At 36.9% G+C, this 12,397-nt stretch overlaps 1 protein-coding gene across 22 annotated transcripts in view; it reads right to left on the bottom strand.

Annotated features, from left to right (window-relative positions):
* Positions 1 to 293: 293 nt before the first annotated feature.
* The window catches only part of LMO7 (LIM domain 7), a 130,070-nt gene continuing 117,966 nt past the window's right edge, over positions 294 to 12,397 (bottom strand). For 5 of the 22 annotated variants that reach the window (XM_050331818.1, XM_050331820.1, XM_050331839.1 and 2 more), the window contains 8 exons: positions 11,690 to 11,755; positions 11,303 to 11,368; positions 9,576 to 9,628; positions 7,826 to 8,045; positions 6,632 to 6,904; positions 5,178 to 5,286; positions 3,359 to 3,461; positions 2,775 to 2,833 (listed from right to left, as the gene is read on the bottom strand). In XM_050331818.1, the coding sequence (XP_050187775.1) occupies positions 2,790 to 2,833; positions 3,359 to 3,461; positions 5,178 to 5,286; positions 6,632 to 6,904; positions 7,826 to 8,045; positions 9,576 to 9,628; positions 11,303 to 11,368; positions 11,690 to 11,755 (934 nt within the window). In that variant the 3' untranslated portion in view covers positions 2,775 to 2,789. Of the gene's footprint in view, positions 1,033 to 1,124; positions 2,834 to 3,358; positions 3,462 to 5,177; positions 5,287 to 6,631; positions 6,905 to 7,825; positions 8,046 to 9,575; positions 9,629 to 11,302; positions 11,369 to 11,689; positions 11,756 to 12,397 lie in introns of those variants that run through there. The other 17 variants (XM_050331823.1, XM_050331824.1, XM_050331840.1 and 14 more) reach the window with 10 other exon arrangements.

Genomic DNA, 12,397 nt, shown 5'->3' with positions numbered 1-12,397 from the left:
GAAATTCTGGGGAACATCCACCTCTTCCAATTGTGTTTCGGGTATGAGCACATAGTCTCGCTACTTTTATTGAATGCTGAAGGCAAAAAGCATGAGGAGGTTGATGAGAGAACTACACAAAGAATTTGGCATGAACTATAAAGGAAAAGAGAAAAGCAAGAACTACTGTTCTTGCACATATATAGGTGAACATCTTAAATATTTTCCCCAAGATGAAACTGAAACAATTTTATATTTCAACACATTACCTTAGACATATTTAGCTGAAGAGAGAAAAAAAAAAGAGCTTCTAATAAATGCAACATCAGAATTTTTATTTACAAATAGACTGTCATTCAACAACCATTCTCCACTCAGTTTGTGGAGGAAAAAGTGATAGTTACACTTTCCAAATGGGAAAAGAAAACTCTCCCCCTTGAATGGATTCCACAGAATATTATGCCAACACCACTGAGCAAACTGGTTATTCTTTGTATTTAAGTCTCAAAATAGCACATAATTTTATAAACCAGCATATGCAAAGCAAACACACTCCTGTGCATTTAAATGCAGCTTCATATTAACCTAGAGAATTCACTTTCAGTATATGTCAAAAATAAAGACAGCAATTGCAAAAATGTATTTATATTACCTATTTTTCTAATGCTCATTTCAAGAGCTTAGAAACAAAATACCCTCTTCATATACCATTGGAAAGTCAACTAGTTGATTATAAGCCTCAAAAATATTTTGAAGTTATTACTGAAAATATAGTTATTCTCTCTTGTGCTCTCAGTACTTTAAGCTGAAAATGTGAAAGTATTTTTCCCAGATATTTCCTTACTGCAATTACTTTCTTATAAATAAAAATAGTTATATGCAGAATACAATGTATTGCTATGAAGACTAGACAAGCAAGAGTTACTCTTAGAAAAAAACACACATACACAATATATATATTTATAGATCTACATCAGCAGCAATCACCTCTTCTTTTATTTGCAACAGTGATTTCATATTTTCATTTGCTTCACATGGAGGTTGGTTGTCCAGCTGTTAGAGAGAAACAGAAGAAATTGTAAGTAAAGTCTAGTTACTGAAGAACCTTTTTAACAAAAATTAACATTTCCAAGTTTAAAATAGTCAGAAAATGGTTTTTCCAATACTTATTGAAAATTGTAACACAAACTAAAGTATACATTCTGAATCAAGCAATCCAAATTTAATGAAAAATACAAATTTGAGTTTAATCCAATTACAGCACTGCAATTATTTCAGGCCAAGTAATATTCCACAGAACATGCACCTTACCAAGTTTTTAAGAACTATTTTTAGCATTAGCATAGAGAAAGACTGACAGTTTTTCTAAATTTACCCTTCAATAATGAAATTGAAACTTGCTAAATACCTGTAACAATATAAAGAACTTTTTCCTATTATCTCTCTGCATATCTTTGTGGGCATCTGCCAATACACTTGTGTTCCACCACAATGTTCCAAGTTCAAACCACAAAATTAACATAAAAATGTGCAAAAATATCACACCATAACATTGCACGGTGAATATTAATAACCCTACAGTTTATCAAACCTTTTTGCCGATATGTTCACGTTCCAAACTAACGAATAATTAGCCAGCCTGACGTTAAATGACAACTGCAAAAAAAAAGTAATCTGCATCACAGACCTCTGCTGTGCTGCCAATGTATTTTCACTGCAGTAATTGCATAGCTGGTTTTTGTGTTATTCAAATAGCCGATTTCAATTACTCATCACTAATTTAAATACTTTATTCTGTACCTATAAGTTCTTACAGTTCCCAATTTACTTGTATCTCATACAATTATGTTTTGAGGTGCCCACTGGCCCAAGTAGATGCAGTCTGAAGGGAAGGGAATAGAACCATTTATTTACAGATCAGCTCTGCTTCTGAAAGGCACTGCTGTGACTTTATGGGCTGTAATGTCAAAAACAGACTCAACAGCAATTCATCTTTCATAAAATTACTTATTCAAGTCATTGAACAATTTTTCCCCCTCAAAAGAAAAGACAGAGATAAAAATAACATGAGCAAGCTCCAGAGTGGATCTCCCTCAAATCTGGGTACTTCAAACAGGAACACAGTCACTTCAGTGTAGTCTTGCCACCAAGGAGAGACATTCTCCAAACATTAACTCAGAGATATGACCCAGCGCTCTGGATCACCTCCAGATGGAAGGGGGTGATTCTCTTCCTCCTTCCACTGGTCACAGTGGCATCTTTGCACTTAACATTAGCCTCTGTGAACACCCTGTTAGCCTCACAAGGTGTGAAGTTTTCTAGTTTTAGCTTGGGCACCACACAACCATTTCTGTGACTTCCCCTTTTTTCTGGAAGCCGAAAAGAGCGTGAAAACAGCAACAGCATCAGATGCAGAGCTTCTCTTTTTCTGAGCTAGGTTTCTCAGCCAGCAGCTGCCCAATTCCTGCTGAAATGCTGTAGCATGAGTATCCCTGTTCCCTTCACTGCCTTCTGGTCCACTGTGAGAAAAATGTGCTGGGCTCATAAAGAAACACGGAGATCTTTCCCAGGAAGTAATTCAGAAACGTTTTCCCTTCCCTGAATTTTATCATCCTAAAGAACTACATATTTGCTATATAAAAAGGAGCCATATAAAGCTCCCAAGACTTGTCAAAATTAGGAGGATATCTACCATCATCTATGACAGCAGAAAAAAGGACCTCAACACCACTATACAAAGCCTTAACATCATGCTCCAGTAAATCAGAATTCTGCAAACCATAAAAAGGAAAAAAATTATACTGCACCTTTTAATTAAGATCTGTAAGTAAATCAATTCCTCCTGAACTTGTACCTAAATGAATAACCAATTACAGATCTATAATTCCAATAACAATAGCATCACAAAAAGAAACCAGCATTTGTGCCACCTGCACAGGATAAACTAACAGCTTTCCAGGTATGCATTAGGACTGAATTAAATACATATTTCAGATTACTTTTTTTTTAAACATGTTGACACTTTTTCAAAAAGGCTTCTCTGTTAACAAGACAAGCCTGTTTAGCACCTGACAACTCCCTGACACCACTTTCTTAGATCTATGAAGAAGGTAAGATGACTACACCATACTGTCTGTTTGAAGCTGCATAACAACAAGGTGATAAAATCAGCTACCAGCAAGTTAAAAGTTAGAAACGGCTACCCTAAAAAGACAAACAGGCAATCAAACCTTGGTTCTTCTTCCTTATATATATTCACTTATTCACTTCCTTATTATATTCACTAATATACCAAATGAAAGCTAAATGTAACAGCTATCAAGTCGTACAGCACAGAGAAGAACTACAGTCATGCACACTTGCAGTTGGATTGCCTTACTTTTAAATCTGATATAGCAGTCGTTGCAGAAGAGTTGGTTGTTTCGGATTCTAACTTCAGCTCCAGAGCGGGATCCACCGAGGTCGCATCCACAGGCAACACACTGTATCATAGATAAATAATTAGCAACTTCTTTCAAAATACTAAGAAACTAAAATGCTGTTCAAAAGCAGCTCAGATTAAGCTCAACAAAGCTTGAACCATAAACCCACAATCAGCTAGAAGCAAATGTGTGACGATTAGTAGATCAAAATGCAACCAACCCTAAGAAAGTATTTAAAGGTGACGACTGGACAATGAATAGCAGAGATACACCAATTAAGCAAACATAAAGCAGACGATTTTTAGTGATTAGTTCATTAAATTTAATTTGAACTTTGGTTTCTCTGAAAACTCTGGCTTGGCATGAAAAAAATTTGTTCTCTAGATGGCAACAGTAATTTTGGCACAGAACACCTGGGTGTGTTACTTGCAGATTTCCATGTGGCACTACATGCTGCTGGTGTCCTAAGTCCTCTGGCACTCACAGCAGCAAATACTCAGGCACTCCCAATTTCCTGGGTTTGCATCATCAAAACAAGTTCTGATTTGGAGAGATGGGGTTAATTTAATTTTTCTTGCATAAACACACAAGGGGCTTGAATGCTTTCATGCTAACATCAAACTATTTAGCTATCGTGGCTAAACATGTATTTGCTGTGAATATGAACCGCATCTGGAAGGAATGTAACCCAAAACATAACACTCCCCTTACTGAATTTAGAAAGCACAGATAGTTTCCCTGCTTAACCAAGTAATGAATCTTTTGGATGGCAGTCTGTTCAACAGCTCATTAATCTTCAGAAATTTGAAAAACAGAAACTTGGTATTTTCTTATGTAGGTTAGGAGCTACAGGTGGACTCCCTTTCACAGAATACATGTCCTGCAGAAAGAGAATGGCAACCAGTCCCCATGGATTAGTCCTGATCCTCCTGCTCAGGCAGGCAGATCAGGAAGAGCTTTGAGTCAATCCCTTGTAATATTCCAGGTGATGCAATTGAGCTGGGCACAGAAGAAAAATGTTCTGAACCAGGCACAGAAGTCTCTTTCTTGAAGTCATGGAAGAAGTAGGGCCCAATAGCATCTTCAAATCAGAGCGTAATTCCTCATCTGGTCCATGTGCAGGGGAACTAAGACTGCTTTGCCATCTTTTGCAGGCAGGCATTTATTCTTTCAGCTCTGCATATGCCCCAAGCTGATGGCAAATCATCTAAGTATGTCTCAGTGCCGAGCATAACCTTATATTCCTAGTTTCTGACCAGGGCTGAGTAGCACTAAACACAGCTTCTGGTCTGGTTCTTGGTTTTATCCTGCCAGGCTGAACTCTGCAAGCATGTCTTTACCTGAAAAACACTATGTGAACATTGTCTGCTGAGATTAGCTTAGAAAGGATGGATCCTCTTAAATGATTCAACTGCCAGGTCCAGGCTGAGATTTTATTTTTTATTAGAGGAGCTGCTTTCTCTGTGAGAAGTGGTTCAGTATCTTCTGACATTTTGCTGCCCATTCAAAGAAGAAAGAACTTTGATCTCACAGTCAAAGTGCTCATCTTACTTATCAAAGTCCTACTTGTTAGCTCTGGCATTTAAGAAACGCTTCTGGAGTCAAGTGCTAAATGCCTGCAGACAGGACTGCCTCATGGAAATATGCATGCACCACGCTGTCAAGAGTAGAAGGCAAAGCAGGTGATTAGTAAGACCCCTCTGAGCATAACACTGAGTAGCCATGCGTGCTCCTGATTAGTTCCTGTTCCTTCATGATGTGACTCCCAGCTCTCACCTTAAAGCAATGTAAATGATAACAAAGACCAAGAGACTCAATGATCATGGCTGCTCCTTTGCCCAGAACGTTATTACAGTATGAACAGATTTTCTTCCCACTGACTGACCTAAATATAGAATGAAAAACCTTAAAACCAGCTTGAAAAGGTTTAAAAGACAAAGAAAAGTTATCAAGTACTTTTTGGAATTAAAAATAAAAAACACATGGGTAAAAAGTGGACTATTAGGCTGCTTGGGGAAAATAAACTGAAAATTAATATTATTTACAGTAGATCTGAAAGCTAGGGAAAGCTGAAGTGTTACAATTTATATGAAATTTACATAGGAACAAATTAAGAAATTCTGTCACACTCTTGGCAGATATTTCATTGTATAAAATGCCTCCTACAAATAAAAAGTGTACTGTTAAGTTTGGAGAGTAACCACACAGGCTTTGTGCTCCTGCCTTCTTATTTGTGGGGTACTATTCAGGAGGCCAAGTTTTAGCAAGCACCCTTGCCAAGACCCACCATCTGCACCTTGATAGAAAAAGGAAGGCTAGTCCTGGACATATAATATTAGGCTAACTCTTGGAAGATAAGCCATATGGAGGTCAGTTTCCATAGATCTACCAAGATGTTAGGAAATGGAAGTGAGAACAAGATAAAAAAACATGGTTAAGAAGGTAATTTTCTTACATTATATAGAACATAAAAGCCTAGTTTTAAAAAACAACAACAAAAAAAGTCAATTTATCACTAAGTGCCTGAGAAGTGTAAGAGCTAGTGAAGTAGTGTTCACTGTTGCTATATATAAAACATGTAACTGTGTGGGGATGGTTCTCTGTAGTCTTACCCCAAGGTATTTTTAAAATGTTTCAAGTACATAAAAACAGCAGTTATCTACCATACCACAACTGAATTCCTTTTTTTTTTTTTTTTTTTCCAAAATATGTTGCAATTCTTGCTTTCTCCTCCTAGATTAAAACCAACATCCTACTCTGTAATTCTCCAGGGTCACGGGTTATGAGCATTCCTGAGTGCTCCTTAAGATGATATTGGCCACATGCCAAGAAGAGAGGAGGAGAGACCAAGATGAGGGTCATAAAGTGTGGGTTTCAGGAATCTTTTGTTAAAACAAACCAAGGAAAATAAATGTCAGAAATGCCATCTGGAATAGGCTTTTACTAATCATTTCAGTAACCAACACACAGCTCGGAGACTGCAGACTTATTATTTCAGTTCCTTTGTTTTTTTAACCGATGTCAAGCAGTGATGACAAAATTGGAATTTTTTGAGTGACTGGAGTAGGGAGGTAATATGAACCTGTACTTCCACTGTCCCCTTCAGCCAGAAAAGTCCAGGTACTTGTTAATCTATATTATGGACAAGAACCCTGCTGTAGAGCACCATATACACGCTCTTTAGTGCTACCCAGAATTTGTACCTTCCCAGCAGGAGGGCATACACTCACCTGCTGCGTGTCTGGGACCCTGGCTGGGAAGCAGAGACGGGAGACTGAGCCCGGGGGGCTGTCTGGGACATGGATGGGGCTCTTGCTGAGGTGGCCACAGGAGGGGTTTTGCTGGAAGAAGGAGTGCACATGTAGGCTCGGTTTGAAGTGGACACCGGGCGACTAAAATCTTGACTAGAAGACAGAGATGAAGAAGAGGCAGAGTGGTTCAGCCATGAGTGGTGCCTCCAGGAGCTTGTTCTGGAAGAATCAAGATTGTCCAAAGACTCCCCCCTGCAACAGAGATACATGTAGCTCAAATGTAAATGGCAGTACAGCTGGAGCAAAAGAGCTACATTCTGATTTTTTAAAAGAGAAAACCACTATCCTAGCATCTTTAAGATTTTCTAGCACGAACTATATTTGCCTGATCACTCTGATCAATGTTCTTCACACACTGATTTAAAATGTATGAATAGCAAATTATCCTCTGTGCTCAGCCCTAGTTCTCATGGGAAAAAGTAGGTGAGGCAAAAGAAAGGTGACACTTAACGACTACTTAATAAAAGCAAAACACTCTTCACTGCAGCTTTATCAAGGGGAACTGTATCAAAATCCACAGAACAGCAACAGACCTCAGATACCAGGTTTGTTTTTGTTTTCTCCATGGGATACCAGATTGAAAATAACAATCCACCCAGACCGGATAGCATCACCTAGGTACAAGGTGTTGGCCCAATATCCAAACACTCTCCTGACTGATAACTCGGCTGTTTCCTAAGTGACAAATCTAACATTCATCCATTAAATAAAGCAAAAAAAACCCCATCCAAACTTTCTGACATATTTCTACGTTAAAAAAGGTATATGCCTTAGCCATAATAATTAATTTCCACAGTAAGTTGTCATGCTGAAATTCTTAAGCACATCTGCCAATGACAAGCACACCATTGATTTCCATTGCTGCTATACCAACCAAGAAATAAGCAGCCGAGTTATATACAGGACATATTCACATTCCTTATTTGCAAAAAATCCACTTAATCCCAGCTGTAATATAGCTACTTTCTTCTATCTGTGCTGCTATGCAATTTACCTTTCAGCATTTCACAGACTCAACTTTATTTCTGTGCTCTGTAATACAACCTGAAGTTCAGAATAACCAAACAAAAATATCTGATGAGAGACAAAGTTAATTTTTAATGTGATTCCTACCTCCTCATACTATTGCTGTAGAGACTAATGGGCTCCTTATGTACACTGGAGCTGCGCTGCCTTATCCAGCTGCTGTCTGTGTGTAGAGATGTTTTCTTTCTCATTTCCTGAAGAATTTGCTGTCTCTCCAACTCTGCTGCAGAGAGGTTTTGTTCCTTCTGAGGCTTCTTCTGTGACTCACCCATGTTCCAGGACCTCTCTGAAAACTTGCTCTGGGTACCTGTGTGGACAACATGTGCAAACTTCAGCCAGACACCTTAAGGCACAAAAGTAGTTATCATGCTGTCAGCACTCTGGCTAGAACTCCAAAAGCTACAGTTCTTCATTGTATGTACAAGTTTCTCCAGTTCTGTTTTACAGATGGGAAACCTGTACCAAACTTGGCAATACATTATTATTGTTATAATTCTTTTATTTGTATTTTCACTAATGTGGCCTTTTACATAATCCTTAACTGAAATACAAGTATTTTCCTTCACTTCTTTAAGTGTATATACACATTGATATTTGTGTGTACATACATATATATACACATATGTACTTTTAAAAGGACGTGGTCTCTTTTAGTGCCTCTTTTAATTTGGACTCTTCCTCTAATACAAACTGAACTATGTATAAAATACACAGTTGAATAGTGGGAAACCCTTTCCTTTAAGAGTTCATAGTCTCTTCTTCTGTAAGTTGTCTCTGTTTACAAGAATTTCTTTCCTTATTCAAGGCACTAAACACACTGCTTATCTTGCTTTAGATAGATATACAGGGGAGAGGGAAATCCTTCAGATAATTTCTCTATTATTTGAATGTTATGTTAACTACTCAGTTGAAATGAGATTTATGGTATAGATAGCCTTTGAAAATTTGGAAGGGTAAACAAATAAACCATCTTTCTCCAGCAGGTATTGACATATAAGCAATAAGTCATTCAATTGAAATTTCCATCCCTTTTAATACTGCTCTGACTGCTGGATTTATTGCTATATATTATCATTCCAAAACATCGTGGGAGTTTACTTGCTCTTAAGTTTCAATGACCATGCCTTAATGTATGAAAGCGACATTGTGAATCTGCAATATATCCTCTAATACAACATTTACTTTTCTTTGATTATTTACGGGGTTTTTTTAACCATGTTTTAGACACAGGAATATCTTGCAGGCATTTTCTACTGTAACATATTTATAAATCTGGTTTGTTTGTTTGCTTTACACACATTCCTCTAACATAAATGAAGTCATATAAATAAACTGGAATACAAGACACAAGCCACTGTGATAATATTGATAGCTGACTTTTAGCTCTGTTACTCCTACACTAACAGAAATTAAGAAGACAAACAGTTGAATTAAATATGCCAGCATCTTGGTATGTGCAGATCTTTTCTGTTGACAGAATCAACATATTAAAAGCATACACATCTTCAATGGTATATCTACGTGATTGGTTTAATCTCATAAATATCAATCATTAAAATGTAGGCATCCAGAAGCTGTTTGTAATCACTGCTACAGTCTTCAACAGAGAAGTTAATCATATTTGTCCTAGGTTTATATGTTGATTATATGAATTTCCTCTTGCTGTTGAACCTTCATTAAACTGGGGCATGGTATGAATTTGATTTACAACACAGCTGTCAAAAAGGTCTCTGACAATTCTTTTTCTTAGGATAACTGTGTAGTACCTCTTATTTTTTTCTCCTATGCTTCCCCCTTCCAATAAATTTAAAAATAATGGAAATTAAAAAGTACTTACCGTTTCTGATTGTGTTGAATTCATTCAGTTCTGAAGTTGACTTGGACTTATTCCTAAGGATATAGAAAACATTCATTTCTCTGTCATAACTAGGAGACCTCATCACAGACAAAGATCTTATAATCGCATATCATAGATCCACAGGCCCTTTTTTTCCACCATCCCTTCCATCAACAACTTATGCTGTACTTAAAACAAGAGACAAAAATATCCAAGGGATATTAAGGGGAAAAAAAGATGTCAATATTTAGATATCAATAGGTAATCACCAACTAAAAGTTAAGATTTTGTACTGAAAGTTCCCAGTGCTTCAGGTATAAGGGACTGATCATTCTATTTACTTAAATAAAAACACATAAAAACCAAAGTCCTTCCCAGTGGAAGCTTTGTGAAGACTACAGTCAGACAAAGGAGTGAGAACTTTCCAAGCAGATTTATAAATGATTTGGCTTCATGAGAAATTTAAATGATACTTCAGCACTGTTACTAGACTGTAAGTAAAACAACTCCTCAAACACTGCTTGCAAACTGTTCTTGGAAAATTTATTTTTCACTCATTATACCCAGCAGCATAATTTTCTAATGAGTTTTAACCAAGAAATGTCATTCAACAAATGTCATATGCAGCAAGACAAATGGCAAAAAGTTGGTTTTCCAATAGTATGGAGCAGTACCTTCAGCAACATCTCTCTACTGAATTATTAGTCTCAAGTAATACAGCCAGTTTTTTAGTTTAAAATAACTCACAAAGGAACAGAAATTCTTTGCTGGGTCACAACTCACAGCTGCTACATTAATGTGTTTACACATACAGCATCGTGTTTATAGCAGCATTTTGAGGGAGTCTTGTCCTTTATCTATAGATAAATTATGCATAAACCACATCACATTTCTTGCTCCCCCAAATTCTTGCTGTCTGTCCTATGGTGCAGATCTATTTTTATTATCTGTTTGAGAAGATGCAACAATTTCACAGCTACCTGTAGTAAATAGGAGCTGTAAAAAGGAGGAAAGCCTTGCCCAGGATATATATCCAAGATGTAACTATTTAGTGCAGGCACCTTCTGAAGTTAGATTTAGATCTTCCATTAATAACAGATCCATTGAGTCGTACCCTGTAAGTTTTGGGGTTCCTCTTTATATAAAAAAGATGTGGTCTCTCCAAAAACTGGTAAATACACAGAAGTCATCTTTCAGAACTATTGTGAGATGCAATCCAAAACACTTGATTTGTAAAGTAAGAGAGTATAACTTAAAAATAACTTGTGTAACTTAAAAAGTGGCACATCTACTATCTCCCTGATAAATATGCTGCTGCTGCCTCCCACTTCCCTTCCTGTTTACTCTCTCTTAAGTTGCACAACCCTTACTGGGATGACTGCACCTTAGTTTGTATAGCACGTTATGACACAAGCACAATTGTATCTGAAATTATTTTCCAGCCAGGTAGGTCTAGTACCACCCACATATTTACTTCCTTACAGTTCTGTTTCTCCCAGTAAAATACCACTGACTAACTGCTGCTTACAACACAGCGTATCATTTGCCAAAAGTTTGGTGGCTTGTTTTTTCAATATGAAAACACGCCATAAAAACTGCAAAACACAGCAGCAATCCAAAGCATACATTTAGCTGCCATTAATAAAATTTATTAGAAGTTTAAAAGCTTTCTGACAAAGAAACGGTGATGTTACAGTCTATGCTGATATTCAGTATCATACACACACCTGTCAGCAAACGACTGGTCTGGTTGTTCCTCAATGGTTTTAGAAACTTCATAACGCTCATAATGCCTATTGAAAAAAAAGATACATTATGTTCATATACAGGAAAAGACACACACATATATATATATATCTCTATAAAGAGTTCCTACGGAAAATATTCAAAATAGATCCTGAAGGGGAAAAAAATCTAGAGAAAAAACAGTTAAAGTTCTAAGGAGGCCTAACTTTATCAGTCAGAAATACAACCAACAAAAGAACACAGAAAAAGAAAGGTTATCAGAAAAATTGCCTGAAATTACATGTTTGTGAAGTGACAGAACTGGTATGCCAAAATGGTTATTGCTGAAGATGTTTCAGTCTATATGTATTTATTCAATTTCTTATTACCTGTCAATGAGAGGATAGCCAGCTCGATCCTCTATAGTTTTAGATACTTCATAGCGCTCATAATGTCTAGAAGCAAAATAAAGATAAACGGAAATACATATTAAAAAACAAAAAGCAATTCTAGAAATTGAGCAAACACTAAGTATACATAGAGAAAATAAGAAAGTTCAGGCGTGTTAACTAGAAACATGAAAATCTATGACTTTAAGATGCTGCAAAAATTACAAGCATCAGTATACAACAGTGACTATCTCATCTATTCCAAAGCCAGGAGGCAAGTTTTGTTCAAACATAGCCATTCCCTAAAAATTGTATTTATATTCTAGAAAATTGTATAGGTACAGTTTGTAAACTCACAAAGTTCAACAGACAGTGCTCTTCAGCTGCCCGTCTCCAACCTCAGTGCTCTTTGCAGCAAGTATCATGTCTTTGCAGGTGTTTATATAACATTTCAGATTTCAAGCCCTATCCTTGGATATCATCTTAAAGCAAATATTTAACACCAGATATTTTAAAGTCCAGTTTCACTGAACTTGCTCTTTACTGTTAAGCAAAGCCACCCATGTTTAGTAAAACACATCCTTTGGCAGCAACCTCAGAAGCAATGAAATCCCCGTGGACTAAGGCATGTATCAAGGATTTAGATATGCAGATATTACAGCAGCTTAATAAGTTGCCACACAAATTCCTATTATCTTGCAACTGGGG

The sequence above is a fragment of the Myiozetetes cayanensis genome, unplaced genomic scaffold (genome assembly GCF_022539395.1).
Source record: "Myiozetetes cayanensis isolate MyiCay16 unplaced genomic scaffold, myiCay2020 scf5-8, whole genome shotgun sequence".
In the NCBI taxonomy this organism is placed as follows: Eukaryota; Metazoa; Chordata; class Aves; order Passeriformes; family Tyrannidae; genus Myiozetetes; species Myiozetetes cayanensis.
Note: the sequence above shows the minus strand (reverse complement) of the source record. Positions and strands in the feature narration are given on the sequence as shown.